Source organism: Gymnodraco acuticeps, unplaced genomic scaffold (genome assembly GCF_902827175.1).
Source record: "Gymnodraco acuticeps unplaced genomic scaffold, fGymAcu1.1, whole genome shotgun sequence".
NCBI classification, from domain to species: domain Eukaryota; kingdom Metazoa; phylum Chordata; class Actinopteri; order Perciformes; family Bathydraconidae; genus Gymnodraco; species Gymnodraco acuticeps.
This window is the reverse complement of record NW_022992191.1, coordinates 722,181-743,327: the sequence shown is the minus strand read 5'-3', so window position 1 is coordinate 743,327 and position 21,147 is coordinate 722,181. Positions and strand designations below refer to the sequence as shown.

The window sequence follows — 21,147 nt, the reverse complement described above, 5'->3', positions numbered from 1 at the left end:
CCGTGTTCCAGACGTATTCCCCTTCTTTATGGTGATTACACATTATACCTCTCAGCCTTGTGATGAACATTGGCCCTCATAACTCAAACTCACTGAAGCTGATGTGAATTACACTGGCTTTAAATGAATCATTGACGTTAAACTGTGTTAAAACAGCACAAGGGATGAGACCTGGGATGATTACAGCTTTGGTTCTCTCCTGATCTATTTGGATATTAGATTCATATTTGGGGACATTTACCCACCCTTTCCTCGTTTTGTTTACCCACCTCTTTCACACCAAAGAAGATTATTGTTTTCACTGATCTGTCCCTGGTGAGTTTCGGTCCTGTGGGGTGGGTTAATGAGTAACATCCCACGAGGCTGATAACACCCCACACAACTGATAACCTCCGTACGCCTTCCCGTCGTAAAACGGCGCCAGATACTCAAATCTACACGGGGGTCAAAATGTGAAGATGATCAGCAGCGAGTGAACAAGGCCGGCACGTTTTCTTGAACATGTACGTCCTATTTTAGCCGTAAAGACTCAAACACTTAGATAAGGATCGTTGTGCTTTTTCTTACAGTGTCCACCAAAACCTCATTGTGAATTGAGTAGACAATAAATAACAGTAATAAAAAAGGATTGGACTTGTGTTTCTTCATTAATACATTCTTCTGAAAATGACTAATACATCGATCCCATAAATGGAAAAAAAAAGTTTCCTAGTGTTTCGTAACAGTTAAAGGGGCCCCTTTACGCTCATACCTGTATGTAGTGTCTCTACATGTCTCCATGCTTTAATGTTCAAAAAGCTCTTTACTTTTCTCATACTGCCTGTGCTGCAGCACCTCTTTTCACCCTCTGTCTGAAACCAGAGCCCAGCTGCTCTGATTGGTTAACTGGTCAGCTCTGTTGTGATTGGTCAACCACTTAGAGATGTCCCGCTCCTTAGCCTATCATGCACAATGTGTTGGAGGGCTAGCCAATAGAAGCGTAAGTGTTACATAGTGATGTCATAGGGGGGGGGGGGGGGGGCTTGCTCATCGTATGTTTATGCAGATGATACAATGTTGTAATGTCATTGCATCTTGTATAATGTCATGTTCAGCTCCTGAAATGGTAAATAATCATATCACCGACATACAAGATAAATGATAGTAATACAAAGACTAAAAGAGTTGTAAAAAGAGAAGCATCTTATCAAGCTACCACATGTCCCTTGTACTCTTTACTGCATTACACATTCAAAAGACATTGTGACATATTTGACAGATATTTGACTTTGTATAGTATGATGCTTTGTTATTGAGCCAACGCTCCCACATTATTTTGTTCTGAAACACTTAGACATTTAAGTGGCATCTATTTTGACCAAATTGTTCATGAATTGATGCTAGACAGCAAAGTCATGTATGTCACTTTGATTGTTTCTGACGCGATTAGCATTTGTTTTTGCGCTCTGAAAGCCTCGACAATAATTTCCAGAGGACCCAAATCTCAGTTCAAAAGCATTTTATTAAACAAGATGGAAAAACAATTATTCATATGCAGACCAGGTACATGGCAAAGGGTATCCATCTTCAATGAGTGTGTTGCGTCCCTTAATTCAAAGTAGCATTCAGAACAACTGAAAATCAACCCCTCTCTCCTCGCCTCCTCAGCAGCAGCTGGGCTTATCTGCTACCAGCATTATGGCACTGTCACTGCTTGGTATAACAATCTACACCTCCCACTTCACCAAAAACACTTTCTTTACAATTCTTGGAGTCAAATACAGACAGTTACAAAGCCACAACTGCACTTTTAGGAAGATATTATTTACTTAATGTAAATGTGAACTTGGTGCAAACTAAATTAGAATTTACAGAAAATGTAGCTGCACCTTTACTATAATCATTCATCAATATATTTACACAATATTAAGAAAGTGCCATGCTATGGTGTGATTAGACAGACAAGTAATGGCATATGTATGGTGAATCTCAACCCTGTTACAATATGGTTATTCACTGGCATTATTCAAACCAAAATGTTACATCCGTCAAGCTCCAGTACTAAACTTTTTATGCAGGTAATGGTCAATTTGTCAGTCCAGCACAAAGATGAAACGTCGTCCCATGTCCATGTTAGGATTTGGCACCTTTGGCCACGGCCAAACCGATGAGGCCCGCCAGACCAGCAACACCCAGACTGATCCCCCCGACGATCGCCATGCCAACCAAGCCGTCTAGATGACAACATGTGAATGTCAGCATTGTGGCTTGAGACTCAAATAACCGGGTGAAATCAATGTTGGTAATATGATAGGAATGAGATTGGTTTGTACCTTTCTTTAAAGCTTTCTCGATGAGTTTCTCCAGATCCTGAGCCTGCTTGTTCCCCGGTTCGTTCTTTAGGAGAGTTCGGATGTACTTCAGAGCTTTCTCATATTCCTGGAAGAAAAGCGTGAACATTTTAAATGATGTGATCAAATGGGAGGGCTGCGATAAATATTGTAAGCATGCTACAATCTTAATTTTTTTTAAATAAAATGGAATGGAAAGAAATGCTATCGATAACATAAACCTCCAAATGTAATAATGTTACCATTGTTGTGACTCTAGTATTGACACTTACTTTGAGTCTGTATTTGGCCACTGCAAGGTAGAACAGGAAGTCCCGAGAATCGTCCTTTGATGCTTTCTGAACAAGTTCTAAGACAAAAACATTCAGATGAAATTAGGAAAACATGGACGCCAATATGTTACCACAAATCCTCATTATGCGAATAAACCGGTCATTTTCTCTGTATGATATGTTCTCAGTAATCAAATCAAATCAGGTTTTATTTATATAGCACATATTGCACATGCAAATAATAAATAACACATTACTACAATCGCAAACAGAAGACAATAAATTACAACAGCAAATATAAAAATCAAACGCAGGGAAATGTCAGGAGTCGTGCTCCGCTCTGACTTGAAGGCCAGGGAGAAGAGGTGAGTTTTTAGTGTTGATTTAAAAACCCCTAGGGTCTGGGCCGACCTCACGTGGAGGGGCAGAGTGTTCCAGAGCCTAGGGCCAGCTGCTGCGAAGGCTCGGTGCCCTCGGGTTTTTAGCTTGGTCTTGGGCACTACCAGCAGCAGCTGGTCAGCAAGCTCTGGCTGGGGTGTAGCGATGGAGGAGTTCTGCTATATAAGCCGGTAACACTCAGAAGTGAATAAACAATATATGTATAGTATTAATAACTTGACATAATGACCAGACATTCAAAGGATCCATGTCCAATAAATTCAGTTTATTTAAATTCACATGTCAACATCAGCATTACACATCCACTATTAGTCTCTGTATATTTTACGCACCTTCCAAGAGCACAATTCCCTTCTTGATGTCGTCTGTGTATTTGCTCCGGATCAGACACCAAGCATACTCAAACTTAGTTTCTCTGGAGACGGCTCCCTTCACCAGCTCACTGTTATACTTCTTCTCGAACTTCTATCATTAAACAAAGCAGAAATGAAGCGACGCCAGATTAGAATTTGTTGCATATTTAATCAGTAGTGGAAGAAGCACTCAGATTACTAACTCAAGTAAAAGTAGCAATACTACAATGGAAACACACTCTGTTACAAGTAAAAGTCCTGCATTCAAAATTGCTCTTAAGTAAAAGTACACAAGTATTGGCACCAAAATATACTTGAAGTACCAAAAGTAAAAGCTCGATTTAAGGCACATTTAAGCACCATATATTTTTTAATGATTGAATTATATATTTTGTAATGCAATAATCCCATCATCACTTCAATGTTACACTTGGTATAAATGGGGTTTATTTTAATTACTACTGGGTAGCTTTTGACTATAACAGTATATAATAATGTATTATTTGATTTAAATTGTGTATTTATAATCTAAAAAGGCAAAGTAGGTAGTAAATAAATATTTTTAAATGAATGTATTATAGTAAAAAGATTACTACAAAATGTAGTAATGTAAAAGTATAAAGCAGGATAATGTGAACAAACTCAAGTAAAGTACATCCAAGTATAGTACTTGAGTAAATGTACTTAGTTACATCACAACTGTATTTAATTGAATCATCTGTGCAGAAAGGCAGTGAACATAAACACATTGCTTAGCTAACATCACGTGTCATGTATTGTGTTTGTTTTGACAAAGGATGTTCTCATTATTTAATATTTCACAAGAAGAATAGCTGTGCGCTTTACGTTTAAAAATAAAGCACATGTCATTATCTTACCGTTACCAGAATGAGTCATAAAGTATATGAGCGGAAATAACGATGTCACTGTGACTTGTTTTAAATGTCAAACATAACTGTTAGCATTAGCTAGCTGGTGACGCGACAACGTATCTCTCGAAACGTGGATTTACAAGCCAAGTTTCAGCTTTAAACGAGTGACCATGTATTGTGAGGACATCATGAATTTCCTTCATGCTTTCATAATTATATGTAATGATGTTTAAAGAGTTTACAACTTACTAAAAGATCTTCGGGAGCCACCACATCGCTCACTACAGCCTCCATGTTTCCGGAAACAGTTTAGACTCCTCCCACTTTACCACGTCACACAGCTGTTAGAGCTCACTTTCTAGAGACATCTTCTTAAAGTAATAAAACCATAATAATCCAGAAGTGGGAGAAGTACTAATTTTGTTGTTAAGTAAAAGTAGAAGAACCAGAGAGTAGGAATACACTATTACAAATAAATGTCCTGCATTCGAAATGTTACTAAGTAAAAGTACAAAAGTATTAGCATCAATTTAAAGTACCAAAAGTAAAACTACTTATTATTCAGATTTGATGTAACAACATTCATAATTAAGTAAATGTAACACCCTTTTCCCCCCGGTTACACTTTTAATTTGCCCTGTACGATGGGCGCTGTAAGTGATGAAAGTGGGGGGTGTTGGCTTATCAGGCGTCCGCAGCTCATAGCCAAAGTGGGCATGGGAGCGAGCAAGAGAGATAAATGCAATTTCTGTAAACAAATATTTCCAAGGCACTCCTTTATAATTATTAGGATAGACAGGTTTGAAATCATTTCAATGTATACTACAGGACAGTAAACCAAAAATATCGTTTAAAACTTGAGAGTTAAAAAAATATGCATAAATAAATGTTAACTATAGGTAAAATAAGATATAAATGAACAACACAAATAAAATAAGTTACATTTATTTGTTTTTGGTTATGGTAGGTTATTGGTTATGTTCACATATTTGGTTATTAAAATGTAAACCGATCTTTTTCATATGGTTGTTTAGAGTTGTACCCCCTAGATCTAGTCTAGTAATGTGTGCATAAAGTGCACCAGATTGAAGCATTTTACTTTACATTTTCAAACATTTCTTCCCGGGGGGGCATACCCCCGGACCCCCTTCGAGGATGTGACATCCACGCCCCAATTAAAACATGTTCATACAATACTGAATACATTTGAAGCCTTTTTGATGTATATTACCTATGCCAATAGGTTTCTGTTTTTGTAGTGTATTGGTCTTTTGTAGAGATTTTTCATTTATTTTTTAAATATTCTATTGTGTATTCCTTGGATACTTTTATCTTTTCTACTGAACGATTTTCTGCCAGCTAAAATCTCGCCTAGGGCAGCAAATTGGTTAGAACCGGCCCTGATGGTGTAGGAAACGGGCTCCGTGTTACAAGACGGGTCGGGGGTTTGGCGGTACCGCTGCACTCTCTGCACGCACGCATGCACACACACACACACACACACACACACACACACACACACACACACACACACACACACACACACACACACACACACACACACACACACACACTCCTGATCGGAGCAGAGACACACGTTCACTAAGCGGAAAAACGATATCCTGTCACAGAGATCTGCTATTTTAAAATAAAGTCAACACATATCGACCCTAAATAAAGTCTATATTAAGAACGAGAGATGTTTTAACATATGGCTTAAGCAAATGACAAATGAACGAGGGTGATGACGTCAGAGCATCGTCCTATGTGCTGGGGCCGAGCCCCGGACAGCCCCGGCCCAATTTAACCCCTGGGTGTAACTAAAGTCTTATTTAAGTGCCGATTATATTTGACATTATTCATTCAGATCTGCAAAGTAACTTAAGTGAATTAAATACATGTAGTAGAGTAAAGTGCACGATATACCTCTGACCTTTAGTGAAGTACAAACTATACTGTACAGTACTTGAGTAAATCTACTTACTTGCACCTCTGCATATTAATAATCATCATCATCACACACATGTTTAGGAGTTAAAATGTTTTATTTGTTCCTAAATTGCAGTGTTTCCATAACATAATTCAAGAGACATAGCTGCTAAATAAGTACGGATAAGGCACTACAAATGTAGTTCTTTGCTGCCGAGGCTTCATCAGTTCTTTGCGAGGTGGGCCGGGGAAAAGGCCAGAGGCAACAGTTCAAGGAGGCTGGTTTCTTTGTAGGATCCATCTGGTTTGGTCAAGTATACAATCCAGTCCGATCCAAACTGAAAGAGAGAAAAGACGCAAAGTAGGGAAGGAGAAAGAAACAACATTAAAGGTCATAGCCCGGATTTATATAACACTGAGGCCCAACTCATATACTAGGCCACAGACACCCAAAATGTACCTACATTTCTTATTTTTTATTCATTCTGTTAACTCTCCTTAAGCTTAAAACCTGAATGCCACACACATAATTCATGTATTTTAATATATTTCATGCACAGAAAACGTTGTTGTTGAATGACTACATCCGACACCTTTAAACTACTTTAAGTTGTATGATGATTGATGGAAAAACACAGTACCCCGCCTTAACTTTATTTACTGAACATATCTGGCCTATAAGAGAAAGCTATTACTTTTGACTGTGCTGTTATTAGTATCAATGTTTAACATGCCTGTGAAATGCAGATGTGACATCCCCTTTTTATCAAGTCATCTTTATCTGTAATTCAATCCTTAAAGATGATTTGGAAATATTTTGACATTTGACAAATGCAAACAAATATTTCTCCGAATTAAGTTTTCTTGTTTATAGCACACTGATATTTAGATAGATATAGATATAGACATTTTTTCTAGAATGTATTTAAATGGGAGATATATTTTCCCAACAGATGTTTTTTAATGTATATTTTAGAGAATATCATATGTAAAATTATATTGTAAATAACTTGAAAAAGTGTAATGTTTTTAGAGTAGATATGTGTGTCTCACCTCCATAAGAACCTGTCGACAGGCCCCACACGGCCCAACAAAGCGGTCTTTGATATCACTGCATAGAAGAGAGGAATGCCATCATAACATGTGCTGTATTAAACTCTTAATGTATCATCAAGTTAATTAAAATGTCTCTCACCATGTGACAGCGATGGCAGTGAACTTTCTGTATCCTTCCACTACGGCCCGCTGGATGGCCGTCCGCTCAGCACACACTGTCAGACCGTAGGAGGCGTTCTCCACATTACAGCCTGAGAACAGATAGAAATACTCATCATGCCTTTGTGTAGTTTGGTTGAGCTGGAGCTATTTTTAACTATTTTACATTCCTTTAGGTAATCTCGTGTACGGCATGACAATACATTGTAAATCCCATCAGAATTTTGCTGTAAAAGATAAAATAAGATAAGATAAGATTAAATAAGGGAAGGAGTAAGAGAACAGATGCATAGTATCGATATGTTAATATAAGAAAACCATACATACTACTGCATAAACAATGAGGAAGAAAAACACACATTAAGTACTAAATAATGAATACACCAACATTACTTGAAACTTTAAAGAGCTTTGAGATTAATGCTGAGAAAGTTTAATTTAAAAAGAGAGTCAAAAGTATGCTTCTCAGGAAAAACACAGTTTGTGGCAACCTTATTAGTCTATTATTGTTATTGTGTTAAGTACTTTCCACCATTGTACCTCCAGTCCTCAGTTAGTTCTGATGTGTGCACTTATGTGTTATTATTATCTTTATATATACAGTCTATGGTTATCACCTTATATATACAGTCTATGGTTATCACCTTTATACACTCTATGGCACATGTGTCAAACTCAAGGCCCGGGGGTCAAATCAGGCCCTTGGTGGATTTAATTTCGGCCCGCAGGATAATTTCTAATTACTATTAGATCTGGCCCGCCGGTATATTGTATGTAATAATAAGAAATGACTCCGGAAAAGCTGCAGATAGAGCCATAAAAAATTAATGCAACTGATTATTTAATGTTTAATGTTGTTTTTATAGGCAATAATGTAAGCTTTGTTAGTTCCAGGTTTAATATGCAATAAGTTCATTTCAATACGTTTTGCAATAAACATTGAACCAGTCCGGCCCTCGACTAGTACCGAATTTTTAATTTTGGCCCACTGTGTATTTGAGTGTGACACCCCTGCTCTATGGTTATTACCTGTGATTATAGCGCCATCTGCTGTCAAAACTGCGGCAGCGACAGGGAAGCGGCTGTACGGACAGTAAGCCATGTCCCGGGCCTGCAGGCACTTTGAAATGAGCTCTTTCACTTTGTCTGCGCACAGAAATAATAATTTTAAAAATGATTAAAAAACACAAGGTTAGCTAGCATTTATCATTTAGCTGGATCAAAAGTCAAGTGTTACTGAGAAGGTTTGATAAATAAACTTACCTGACATTGCAGAAGAAGACTGTGTGCAGTTTGTAGGAGGTCAGAATTGGACTGTGTCACCTTTCACAGCTGAAAAAAGTGCTATTAATGTTTTATGAATTCATTAAATTCACTGTAACACGGTTGCCGAAAGAAGCGAGAAGAGCAGAGTTCATGAGAGCTGCACGCACACTGTTTACATTCACCTTATTGGCTGGCTGAACGAAACGTCATCAATCAGGTTGGAACCAGGTTGGAACCCAAGTTTTGTCAAGTTATCGCGAGAAAAAAGGGGTCGTTGAACTCACGGGAACAACAAACCACTCCAAAGCCCACATTACTGGACTTCAAGCTAAATCAAATAACCTTTATTTAAACTGGCTGCTTATTTATTTTGCCCCATCCAACACCTGTAGCAACAATGGTGTCACAAAAAACTGAGCAATATATACTGTATACTAGTATTTACTACTGTCATTCTGCAGCTACTTCATTACTTTCTACTTGTTTCACTTATTTAAAAAAAAAAATTATAATTCTGCTACTTACCTTTTTTATTCTCGAAAGGTGTATTTATTTGTATTCTAATGTTTTAATATATATATCACTTTACTAAATAATGTTCACTCTACTTAATACTGTTTTGATACTTTGTCTCTATCAGTACTAAATGAATTATGATTCTGAAAATAACACACTATTTAGCAAAAAAACAACATTACATAAACAAATAAGCAGTAGTGGAAAAGTACTCACATCCTTTACTTAAGTATAAAAACAATTTGTCCCATTTCAGAATAATATGAATGCTAAGTGTACTTTAAGTATCAAAATACTCATTATGCAGAATGGATGTTTTCACAGTAGGCTATTGTATTATTATGCTATATTATCCTCTTTTTATACATGTGAGAGCATTAAAGTATTGTAGTTTTTTCGATAGATGTGGACCATATTTAGATTCTTGAAATGTACTGTTAGTAGCCTACTACATTACTGCGTTGTACCATAGTATATAATGTGTTTCTATATGTACAACTATCAGTGTTTAAGAAATGTAGCGGAGTAGAAGTATAAAGTAAATAGAAATACTCAAGTATGACACACAGACTTTGTGGTGCTCCTGCGGCTAAGCTGCTAAAGCTTAATGGGTCAGAAACACATACATAGGTCACTAATGGATACATCAGCCACTTATTGTTAATGTGTGGTCTATAGATGGGGCTAATGTGCAAATGCTTTTAATATTTCAACATCCTCCACATGATGAAGCAATACTTTCAGAATAGCCACTATCTTATCTAATTGATGTCTTGTTTGTCCGATTGATCAGATGAGCAGATACCAACCAACCACCACTGTCATAAATACAGGAACAACGAAGTGTTTCAATCTATGGTCAGAAGTGAACAGGATGTCCGTGTTAGGATGTCATGTGACTCATGGCATGACGGTAAAAATAGTCCTCTATTGGGGCTTTGTACTTACTGAATTTACTGATTACCTGCAATAAAGATATTTCAGATTAACTACAAGATAATATGTGAGGAAGAAAAAGTTAAGAAGCCAAATGCGACTAAGTCAACTCTATTTTCTTGATAAGAAAAATAAAAAGCCTCATTGTATTTTATATAAGCAGTTCTTTGCTTGATTAATATCTGACATGTTTCTTTGTGGACATTACATTCTAGTTTGGTTACAAGTTCGTTTTTCTTACTTCAAGCTAAGTTGTGTTGACCTTTCCTAAGACCCAATGTTATGTATTACACCCCCTGTGTTTGGCTGCTGCATCCCTATCATAAAAAGCAAAAAAACAAAACAATCTATGACTAAAATTATTAATAACGACGTCCAACACATACTATTAATTCCTTTGAGAGCTGAAATTCCCCAAAGTTCAACACCTTAATTACATTAATTTAGCGGCAGATGGTTTCTGTGTTTCTATAAATCCACTTCATACACTTTTTTAGCACCTACCGTACCAGCTAGTTAGATGTCGTATCTTTGGTTATAAAAGGCTTTTATTAAGGCCGATCCCTCTCTTGTGTTTGCTATAGGCCAAAAATAGAACATCATCATTAGAAGGTCTCAAAGGGCATCCAAACTTCACGATTGAGCCCCCTGAACACACAGAAACCCCCTTTCTTTTTATGTGTGTTCAGGTATAATATTTGTCCTGCAATTTCACTTTGAGTACATTTTTATTTTCTCTGGCTAAGGGTTTTCTTTTTCATCTCAAAAGATATTCAGGTCTGAAATCAGATTGCAGGGAGCCACACCAATACTTGGCCTTTGTTCCCTCTCTCCTTCCTGTTAAAACTGTCACTGGCTGTGTTTGACTTTCAGTGTGTCAGAGCAGCGGCGAGGTCCTCATCCGCCTCGAACACTTCTCTCTGACTTTGAGAAGAACAGACACTTTCAGCAGCAAAGAAAGACTCAAAGAAAAAGGTAGAAGCATGTGTTGTACGGGGAAATGTGCCCGCCTGGTGGGCCTCATCCTGCTGCCCTCAGCGTTCATCTGCATGATCGCCAACCTGCTGCTATTCTTCCCCGATGGGAAGAGTCTGGACAACAATCACATCTCCCTGCAGGTCTGGCTCATGGGGGGGCTCATCGGAGGAGGCCTCTTTGTGAGTAGACCACTGTGTATTTTTACGAAGGGTGATTTGATGTTTTACTGTGTGTTTTATTGGGCTTTTCAGTCATTAACTCTGCTCTGTGTAAACCTATACAATCCATGTTAACCTTTAAAATCTCATTTATTGAGTTTCCTTACTTCTGAGGGAGATAACAGTTCCTTTAAAAGTTCGTTTTTTAAGTGTAATATACCTTAGTCAGTTAATTGTATTTTATTTATTTTGTTTTGGATTAGTTCACAATCTTTTAGGTCAGATTAGTAATTTGTTTTACTCTGTGTGGAGTATATTTAATTGATACAGCAGATCCCGCCTTAAATCTGACTAAAGGCACCTTTAAATGTACCGAACATAAGCAAGATTCTGCCTTAAGCATCCTTGAAACCGATAAAGAACAAAGCACAATAACTCGGGTACAATTTTGAGGTATTCACACGTAAGTATTTTCAATTGGTCCCACTTTATACTTCCAATTCTTCACATTTAAGAGGGAGATACCTACTTTTGACTACACTATATTAGTCAAATATAGTAACTTGAGACACAAAACAGACGATGCATTCTTACAGACGAGAATACTGAACATATAGAAATGAGCTCAACCTTGACCATGTACAAAACTCTACACTTTAAAATAACATATAAGTATATTTTACTGTGGTGTACTTGTTATATTATAAGGAAAATTACAATGAATAAAATGGTCTTATCTCCTCTACTTCCTCATTACAGATATACACACACGCACGCACGCACGCATGCACGCACGCACGCACGCACGCACCCACACACACACACACACACACACACACACACACACACACACACACACAAACACACACACACACACACACACACACACACACACACACAAACACACACACACACACACACACACACACACACACACACACACACACACACACACACAGATCTGATAATGCAAGTTTCCACCTGCATTATCTTGACGTTTTAAGGGTTGATCAGGCCAATAATTATCCATCAACATGATATCTCATAAATGGATTAGAGAGACCTTTGAGTCCTGTGGGAAGGGCACGACTTGATGATTTTACAGTTAGGAACATGGACCAGGAAGTTGGATGTCTTTCCTTTAAAAGAAAGTCCACTGAGGATTCACAAATATTTGCTTTGAGAGATAAGAGAGCATGGACAGAGACACACACATGTAAAAATGCAAATGTGCAGGCCTATGTGTGCAGGTCACAAATACACACAGCATAAAAACATATTAAAGGCTTTTGAAATTATAATTAACATAGGACATCTCTTGTATATTGTTTATTGATAAATGTGTTTTTATTTGAACTTTTTAGATTCTGTGTCCGAGCTGCTCAGCTATCAGGGCCGGGGGCAAGGGTTGCTGCGGAAATGGTTGCTGTGGTAACCGTTGCCGGGTAAGTACAGTCATTTGAAATTTACATTTACATGTCATTGTGGGGACTTCACTGATAATGAAATGACTACTATGGATCAGTGTATTATATTTCCCCATATGGACACTAAAATCATAAAAATGACAAGAGAGATTCAACATAACCATAAATTAATGAATGAAAGGACTACAAAGAGACACAAAGAGACGCAAAACAGACGCAAATTGACACGTCATAATGTCTAGAAAAAGACTCGAAATGAACACAAAGAGTCATACATCAACTACACGTGTTAATGGTGGGGCCTTATCTCATAATCGGCCAATGATTGTTATTGTTATTTAGAGTCCTTATGTTTGTTAAATATATTTTACAGAAGTAGGGTTATGAACTGTTCTCACTTCTCTTCAATTAATGGGAACTAAACCGTTAATTTGTAAGTAGTGGAGACAGTTCCAGTGAAAAAAATGCTCTGTCGTCTGCCTTTCATTTGCGTATTGTATTATGTACCTCTGTGCTATTTCATTGAATTGGTGTTTGAACATTTGTTTTTGTTGAGTGTGATCCCAATCTTGTTACAAAATCCTAACTCAGGGTCCAAGTAGGTTTTCCCCTTTTCCATTTTCATGGCCAGTCATTGAGAAATGTCTCATAGCCTAAACAATATGTTCCTATTTCTCTTCCAGATGCTGAACTCTGTGTTCTCCTCTGCGTTCGGCCTGGTTGGAGCGATCTACTGCACCAGTGTGTCCTCTGCAGGTCTGGCTATCGGACCCAAGTGTCAGGTGGCCAACGGCTTTTGGGAATACCCCTTCGAAGACCTCGGCACGTGAGTGACTCCCCCATCATCACTCATACAAATGTACTGTTCTGGGCTTGTAGGTGATGCTGTTGAATCTTTTTTAATTTGATCAGTTATATTTTACTCTCAAGAGTTTCATTTCTTGAAATGCAATATGCTTAATATCCAGTAGATAGCAGCACTTTCTTTTATGTGTTTTTGCAGCCACATTTAAAGATCGTCTGTAGTAATGAGGCTGGGAATTCAGAATACACAACCCTTTTTTGCTGGTCATTTCATAGTCTTTTTGTCAAAATAATGTCAAATCTCACTAAGGCATGCCGAGAAATACTTTTTATGTTGATTCTAGGTCTGCAGATTATGATTATTTCCTTTTTAGTTGTCTGTCAATAGAGACATAGATTTAATGGCATTGAATCTCATTGCTAGACCCAATACCATGGGAATAAAACACAGCATAGCAAAAGCAAAGACGCTTCAAGGATAGCAAGATGTTACGAGCTTCGGCAGGTAAAGCTCATGATGCTCATCAGGTGATAGGGAAAGTAGTTAATCAATAAAAAAACGAGCAAGCTGTTAATATGTAGGCTGAGGTTACAGTGAGGGGAACAAAGTTTGCATGCTGCGATATTTATTCTCAACCTTAGATTGCCCTTCCTCTAGCAAACCTCAATTTCCTCTTTTTACTTGACTGTATAGGTTCTGCGATGTTGAAGTCATGATACCTGTATTTTATTCATTAAATTAATATTATTATATTTACAAAATTATTCAAAATGATTGGCAGCCCTATGCTTGTACACATTAAGAAATAATCAATTTGTTTTATATCTAATTGTATATGTTTGTAGATCTTACTAGAATACAACAATATACTTTAATATAACATCAATATATTAATGAGCTTTAAAGGAGCTGGTAGTCAGATTTTGACTGAGCTAAGATTTCTATATTTTTGCTCCATGAAACCTGATGTACTTATATGATTCTGTTTTCTTCAAGTTTGTATTTTGTTGGTCGAACGCACTTATTGTAAGTCGCTTTGGATAAAAGCGTCAGCTAAATGCAATGTAATGTAATAAGCTAAGCTAACCGACTGCTGACAGTCAATGAGCTTACCTTACTGTCAGCTATTAATGTCATGGTCAATGAGTTATATCAATCATTTCAGCAAGAAAGTGATTATATTTCCCAAAATGTAAAACCATAGCATTACTTATCATTGAGTAACAGGTGAATTTCACTTTTCTCTAGCAAATAATCATATTTTTACTAGAACTCTTTCTATACTTTCTATTTTCCACATGTGCTTTATTTTCTCCACTTCTCGCTTGTTCCAATTACCTGCTTACTGCCACATTTTTCCTCAATTCAGTCATCATACTTTTCCTTTCTGCCCTCCAAACTTGGCCTGCTGTGCACATATTTTCAGTAATGCTGTGTGTGTCTTGGACGGTGCTTACGGTCTGCTGCTCTTCTCCCTCACAGTGGTAACACCAGCTACCTTGTAAACCAGACTATGTGGAGCATCTGCAAATACCCTAAAAACGCAGTGATGTGGCACGTGGTTCTGTTCTCCATACTGTTGGCCATGGGGGTGGTGCAGCTGGTGCTCTGCGGCATCCAGGTGGTCAACGGCTGCATCGGATGCATCTGCGGCGACTGTCGCAAAAGCAAAGATGTAAGTGAACAAATCCTGAAACTCCAAACCAAAACAAGATCAACTGAGTTAGGAGAGTGTGCATGCAAATCTTTCAAAATACACAATGAGGTAATGAAAGCTAGAGAGGGGAAGCCATAAAATATGAAACAATTTTATCAAACTAGACCAAGCCAGAGGAAAGCATCCTATTGTGTAGCAACCCAGTCTCATGGCATTTCGTGTTCACCAACACAAATTTTAATCTATTGATTCGTGTTCACCAACACGATTTCCCCCTTTTTTTCGTGTTGCACAGCACGATTTTAAAAGCAATGTATTTCTACTGGTAATGTGTTTCGTACCTGCAGCACGTCTTTTTCTCCGGTCGGGTCGTGGGAGACCGGAAGCTGTGTGGTTCATAAAAACATGTTCTTACTCAATATCAAGCCACAATTATTGCTTTTATTTTAAATCGTATAATTTCGGACTTTTGTTGCCGTCTGTGAGGAAAATAAATGGGGCTCAGAGCCTCAGAATACTGAAATCTGTATTTTTTAAATCTTTTTTTCCTTCTAATTTGTTATTCTTTTCAAAATAACACACTGTTATTTACTCACCAATAACACACAATTATCCTTGCTTTTATTTATTGGTTTAATTCCATAATCTCGGGCTTTTTTGGCGTCCGTCAGGAACTGAATTTCAAAATAAAAATAACCGGAAACAGACGTAGGCATTTCGAGCGATTACCCAAGATCCTCAACTATGGTTTAAGCTCGCTGATTGGATGTTTTAGCCGCAATGCATGCTGGGATTTGGTGTTTATATTATATGAAATCCGGAAAACATTTTAAAAGAATAAAATAATACTTAATTCCGAGCGCTCTTGCTTTTCTCTTTGAAAGTCATCACATAACGGCATTGTAATACACGGTTCGGCTGCATTACATATTACAGATCTGCCGTAGTTCTCTATTTATATTATAGAGCCCTGATGAGAAGACCTTTGGAAAAACTGAAGAAATGCCGCCGAAACGGAATACTTGACGTGGATCATAAATATATCACCAATTAAACAACATCTTCAATTTCTCTTCACACAATACGTCTCCTTGCAGTATCAACACTAATTCGGCTGACTTTTACATTCGATCTAATTCATAGATAGGTTATATTTACACCATAACGGTGCACAGCTGATATAAAAGGGACTTGTAGTTTTTAAAGATATTACTGATTTTCTTTGAATGTAAGAATGTAAATACTGAGTCTGAAATAGTATAGCAATATGCTGTAAAATTATGTGAAAGCATGAATAAAACTACACATCTTCAGATGTTGTACATACATAAGTGTCCTACACTAATAATACAAAGTTATTATGGCTGTGTGTACCTTGTGTGCACCGCCTAGTGGTTAAAGCACGTTATTGAATTATTGTTTTTATGTGTTATATTTGATTAAAAAAATATTAAGAGTACATACTTTCATAGGGGGAAAGTAGTAGGTCTGTGATAGAAATATAGAATATAAAAAATCAAGAAGATATCTCTAAACAGTTTAGTGCAGGATGTACAAAGATATTAATAGGAGGAGGTGCAAAACAGAAAAACGAATTAACCTTTATTTAAACATTAAATAACAGATTAAGGTCTTCTTTTAAATAAGAAAAAAACTTTGGGGGTATCTATCTACAGATAAACATTAAGCCTGACAAAGTACTTAACGTCTAATATATTGCTTTCCTGCAATGTTAACTATGTTGATGCACTTATTTTAACTGATATTATACATATGAATTATACTCTTATGTATGTAGATAGAATAAGAAATGTGCAGAATTTGACAGTTTAATGGTGGAGGTACATACATATTGATAGATGTCTTGTAATGCACTGTTGAGGAACCTGTGACCCAAGTTTTTCATTCATTGCATAACTACAGCGTATTGTGTTATGATATGTCAATAAACCTTTGAAAATCTTGAAATCTTGAAAGGGATGTGCAAAATAGCCATAATATACAGTATTTAATTAACTATTAGTAGAGAATAACGAGTAATGAATATACTTTATTACTCGTTTCCATTCATGTCAATTGCAGATACATGTTTAGTCTTCTCAAGCACCAACTATCAAATATCTCCTGATTGTTGGCACTTGACAATCACCATCCCTGAATTTTACTCAGGTGTAACTAAAGTCTGCTTTAAGGGTTGTTTATATTTCACATCATTAATCAGAATCTGCAAAGTAACTCAAATAAGTGTAGTGGAGTAAAAATACCAGGTTATCCTCTGAATTGTAGTGGAGTAGAATTACAAAGTAACAATGAGCTGTCATGTGGGTAGGCCTATATATTAATGCTGTGCATTATGGACACAAGCGATTTTCACCCATTTATTAATTATATGTTTTACATTTGATAACACCAATGTGTTTAATACTGGCAACTTCTAATTGTGGGAAAAACGAAAACGTTCAGTAGAGACGTCCCATAGAACATTTTGCGAAACACAACAGCCAGCATGTGTAGTTCTGGGGGGAGCGTTCGATTCCAGTTTTGGATAGTCTGGCGTGGTTTCGTTCCATTTCAAACAGCTGTTTGACGCTCGTTGTAACCTTGGCGCACTGCCACTCCAACATCCAATCCCAGAGTTTGAAGATTAATCACGGGGACTGTAGTCCTAAACGATAGCTGGGGATTATGGGTAGTGTAGTGTCTTCGGCCATCCTAAACTCAGAAATTTTGACAATCGCAATGATGCTCGAAATGTCCCTTATAGGCCTACGTCTGTTTCCAGTTATTTTTATTTTGAAATTCAGTTCCTGACGGACGCCAAAAAAGCCCGAAATTATGGAATTAAACCAATAAATAAAAGCAAGTATAATTGTGTGTTATTGGTGAGTAAATAACAGTGTGTTATTTTGAAAAGAATAACAAATTAGAAGGAAAAAAAGATTTAAAAATACAGATTTCAGTATTCTGAGGCTCTGAGCCCCATTTATTCTCCTCACAGACGGCAACAAAAGTCCGAAATTATACGATTTAAAATAAAAGCAATAATTGTGGCTTGATATTGAGTAAGAACATGTTTTTATGAACCACACAGCTTCCGGTCTTCCACGACCCGACCGGAGATTAAGACGTGCTGCAGGCACGAAACACATTACCAGTAGAAATACATTGCTTTTAAAATCGTGCTGTGCAACACGAAAAAAAGGGGAAAATCGTGTTGGTGAACACGAATCAAAAGATTAAAAATCGTGTTGGTGAACACGAAATGCCATGAGACTGGGTTGTGTGTAGTTTGGTCGTTGAAAGTCAGACAGCACCTCTTAGTAGCTTGTTGAATGATTTATAGCCGCTTAACACAGTTTTGCTTAAGTGCTTTATTAATGCCCATTGTGTATTTTTTACACTTTTGAATGGAATAAACATAGATAACAAAGATAAAATGTTAGATGGTGAGACGTAAAGGTTCTTTGGAGGGAGACATGCTGTTTACTGTATGTGTGCTAAATTAAGCTAACTCACTACTGTCTGTATCTTAAAGCTTATCATCCATAATATGTGGATGATAACAACTCTTATCATCCAAACATATGAGTTGTTACACTCTTAGTGATGGTGAGAGAGAAAAAGCCTTTAGTCGGTAAATGTTTAACAGTTCTATAAAAATATTGCATCTTTAAAGATTTGATTTAATAAAGCAAGCATACCTGTTCCCAGAGTCCATTGCTCTAAGCCGTGTCAAACTCAATTTCATCACTGGCCACATTCGCATTATGGTTGCACTCAAAGGGCAGGTTGTAACTTTAAGACTATATAAAAATACATATATAAATATTTAATATATATAAAATAATGTATTATATTACATGATTGCCTCTGCATTGGATTATTATCGGATAGGGTAATACCTTCATAATTAACTACGTCTGAAAGCAGAAGTCTACGGCAAATAATTGCAAGTCTCTTCAGTGAGAATGTCACAAAATGATTTAAAAAGAAAAAGTTAAATAAAAAAAGGTGACATTTTGAAAAAAAAGTCAATTCTGAGAAAAAGTCAAATTTGAGATGCATTGTGCTCCATGGGCAACAAGCTTATGTAAATCGCCATGTAACCGTATAACAAACATATTATATTCTTTGCAAGCTCTTGTGGGGCCACAGAAAATGAAGTTGCGGGCCGGATTTGGCCCCCGGGCCTTGAGTTTGACACCCCTGAACTGAGCTAACTCTCGGCTAGTGTAGCTTAAATCATGCTAAAATAAACTTTTATTTTTAATAACTTTTTTCAGTGCAATCAGTGACTCTAAACACACAACAAAATCCAACGCAGATGCCATGAAGATTCTTAAGTTGAAAGGTTTTACTAAAAATTAACTCGACTCAATATGGGGACTGGTTTGAACTGGTAAAAGGAGCAAAAAGTTAACTGGTAGCTGGAAAGAACAAAGTCAAAGATAAGTTACATTTTGTACATGACATGCACTTTTGAACCGAAATATATACACAGGTTGAAGATTAAGCTCAGATTTAGCACATGAATGAACAAATATTAAGGGCGGCTTACAAATGTTTTTGCTGACTTGCATATGGATTCAGTTAACATGCACACTCAAGAGACACAAATACATTTAAAGACATACATTTGACCATAAAAGCTGTGTATCAACACATAGCTACACATTAACATGATGCTCACCTTTATTACCAGCTCTGTCAGTCATCTAAGAGCTTGCTTCCTCTCCCAAATATGAACTTAACATGTGACTTCTGTCCTGTTTCAGGATGAGAGTGGATTGTGAAAGTGAAGATCCCCAAGTTGTGAACCAACCGTCTCAAGAACCAGGAGCCATTTCATATTCCGTTATAACTCTCTTTAAAACATTTTTTATTATTGATATCCAATTTCTCACACCAAGTCCGTCTAAAACACATCTATGAATCCTTACTCCATTATTTTGTGAATCTTTTTCTAGCTGATGGTATGTGTGTATTGCCTGACTTATATTGATTATAAGAGTAAGGCTGCACATGGAACATGTACTAATCAAAGCATATTGTTTGTTTTATGTGCTACTATGTGTTGAGGTGAATGTGACACAATAATAGCTGATGAATTCTCTAAGGGGAAGTTATATCAGTTCTCTGTGATTATCAACATTAAAACAAATTATTTTCCTGACCAGTTTCTATGTAGCTGCTGTTTTTCTCCAGAAACACATTGATATTTACCGGAATACTCACCATCTGTGTCCCTCTGTAACTCTGATTATCCAGTTGGAAGAACTTCCGCAGAATCACTGTTAGGATCTCTGTCAATTAGTGACCTCATGCTGTGCCCATGCAGCCAGACAGCCAGATCTAACAGGATTATTGTGTGCGTAGAGACAAGGTCAAAGGTCAGAAATGCCCCCTGTGGATATTGTGAACACTGCAGCTGACTAAACAGTACACAGGTGCGGGCTAAGCTCATAATCTTTTGCTGCCAAGGAGCCGTTTCGTGGTAATTGTTACCTAACTTTTCAGTTAAAAGCCTGTTACAGAGCTGCTCTCAGGTATATATAGATACCAAACACAACAAAGCTAACGCCATGCTTACATGCACTACAGGTCAAATATATGATGAGATGAGGCATTAGTGTGCTTCAAGGTGAAAAACAATCATGCCTTTCAGCTTTTTTGTTCTTTGTTTTCTAAACCATACAACTCCCTGCAGAGTTCAGGTTCCTGTGTGAATGCAATAACAGGACAAGGAGTGGAAACTATATGGCAGTGGAAAAAGAAAAGGCCATTGCCCAACAGCGTGACCACCTTAGCTAACTGAGTGGCCGGTGTTTATGCAGCTCTCTTATATAATGCACAGTACAAAGCAAGGAAGGAGCATAAGTAAGTCGAATTTAGTATAAAAGAATGGTGGGACAAAGGGAGGAAAACGGGAAGGGGCCCGTTCTCAGCCACTTCTCATGCAAATTGTAGCCAGTCTGAAAGAATACAGAGTTCGGTTTAATGGTGCTTTGGACAAAAACTGAAACATGCACATGAA

The 21,147-nt window shown here is 37.2% G+C and overlaps 3 protein-coding genes across 3 annotated transcripts; 1 reads left to right on the top strand and 2 right to left on the bottom strand.

Annotated features, from left to right (window-relative positions):
* Positions 1–1,481: 1,481 nt before the first annotated feature.
* fis1 (fission, mitochondrial 1) lies at positions 1,482–4,610 on the bottom strand. The gene is made up of 5 exons (XM_034205197.1): positions 4,476–4,610; positions 3,334–3,466; positions 2,603–2,679; positions 2,313–2,418; positions 1,482–2,213 (listed from the first exon to the last, which is right to left on the bottom strand). Exons 1-5 carry the CDS (start codon positions 4,518–4,520, stop codon positions 2,113–2,115), a joined length of 462 nt encoding a protein of 153 aa, XP_034061088.1. The 5' UTR covers positions 4,521–4,610; the 3' UTR covers positions 1,482–2,112.
* A 1,642-nt stretch (positions 4,611–6,252) lies between these two features.
* Positions 6,253–8,834, bottom strand: zgc:103586. The gene is made up of 5 exons (XM_034205271.1): positions 8,634–8,834; positions 8,400–8,516; positions 7,351–7,462; positions 7,209–7,266; positions 6,253–6,493 (listed from the first exon to the last, which is right to left on the bottom strand). The coding sequence occupies exons 1-5, from the start codon at positions 8,638–8,640 to the stop codon at positions 6,380–6,382; spliced, it is 408 nt and encodes a 135-aa protein (XP_034061162.1). The 5' UTR covers positions 8,641–8,834; the 3' UTR covers positions 6,253–6,379.
* A 1,947-nt stretch (positions 8,835–10,781) lies between these two features.
* On the top strand, positions 10,782–20,286 carry tm4sf5 (transmembrane 4 L six family member 5). Its single transcript, XM_034205270.1, has 5 exons — positions 10,782–11,245; positions 12,589–12,669; positions 13,335–13,477; positions 14,939–15,131; positions 19,889–20,286. Exons 1-5 carry the CDS (start codon positions 11,072–11,074, stop codon positions 19,904–19,906), a joined length of 609 nt encoding a protein of 202 aa, XP_034061161.1. The 5' UTR covers positions 10,782–11,071; the 3' UTR covers positions 19,907–20,286.
* The last annotated feature ends 861 nt before the right edge of the window (positions 20,287–21,147 follow it).

Bases quoted from the DNA above. Each gene is read 5' to 3' on its own strand.
- fis1 (XM_034205197.1), bottom strand. From the start codon at position 4,520: ATGGAGGCTGTAGTGAGCGATGTGGTGGCTCCCGAAGATCTTTTA. The intron at 3,467-4,475 runs GTAAGTTGTAAA...GTTTAATGATAG, and splicing joins TGGCTCCCGAAGATCTTTTA to AAGTTCGAGAAGAAGTATAA. The intron at 2,680-3,333 runs GTGCGTAAAATA...TTTTTGTCTTAG, and splicing joins GGGAATTGTGCTCTTGGAAG to AACTTGTTCAGAAAGCATCA.
- zgc:103586 (XM_034205271.1), bottom strand. The intron at 7,267-7,350 runs GTGAGAGACATT...TCTTCTATGCAG, and splicing joins ACTGCCATCGCTGTCACATG to TGATATCAAAGACCGCTTTG. The intron at 6,494-7,208 runs GTGAGACACACA...TCTCTCTTTCAG, and splicing joins GTCGACAGGTTCTTATGGAG to TTTGGATCGGACTGGATTGT.
- tm4sf5 (XM_034205270.1), top strand. From the start codon at position 11,072: ATGTGTTGTACGGGGAAATGTGCCCGCCTGGTGGGCCTCATCCTGCTG. The intron at 12,670-13,334 runs GTAAGTACAGTC...TTTCTCTTCCAG, and splicing joins GCTGTGGTAACCGTTGCCGG to ATGCTGAACTCTGTGTTCTC. The intron at 13,478-14,938 runs GTGAGTGACTCC...TCTCCCTCACAG, and splicing joins CCCTTCGAAGACCTCGGCAC to TGGTAACACCAGCTACCTTG.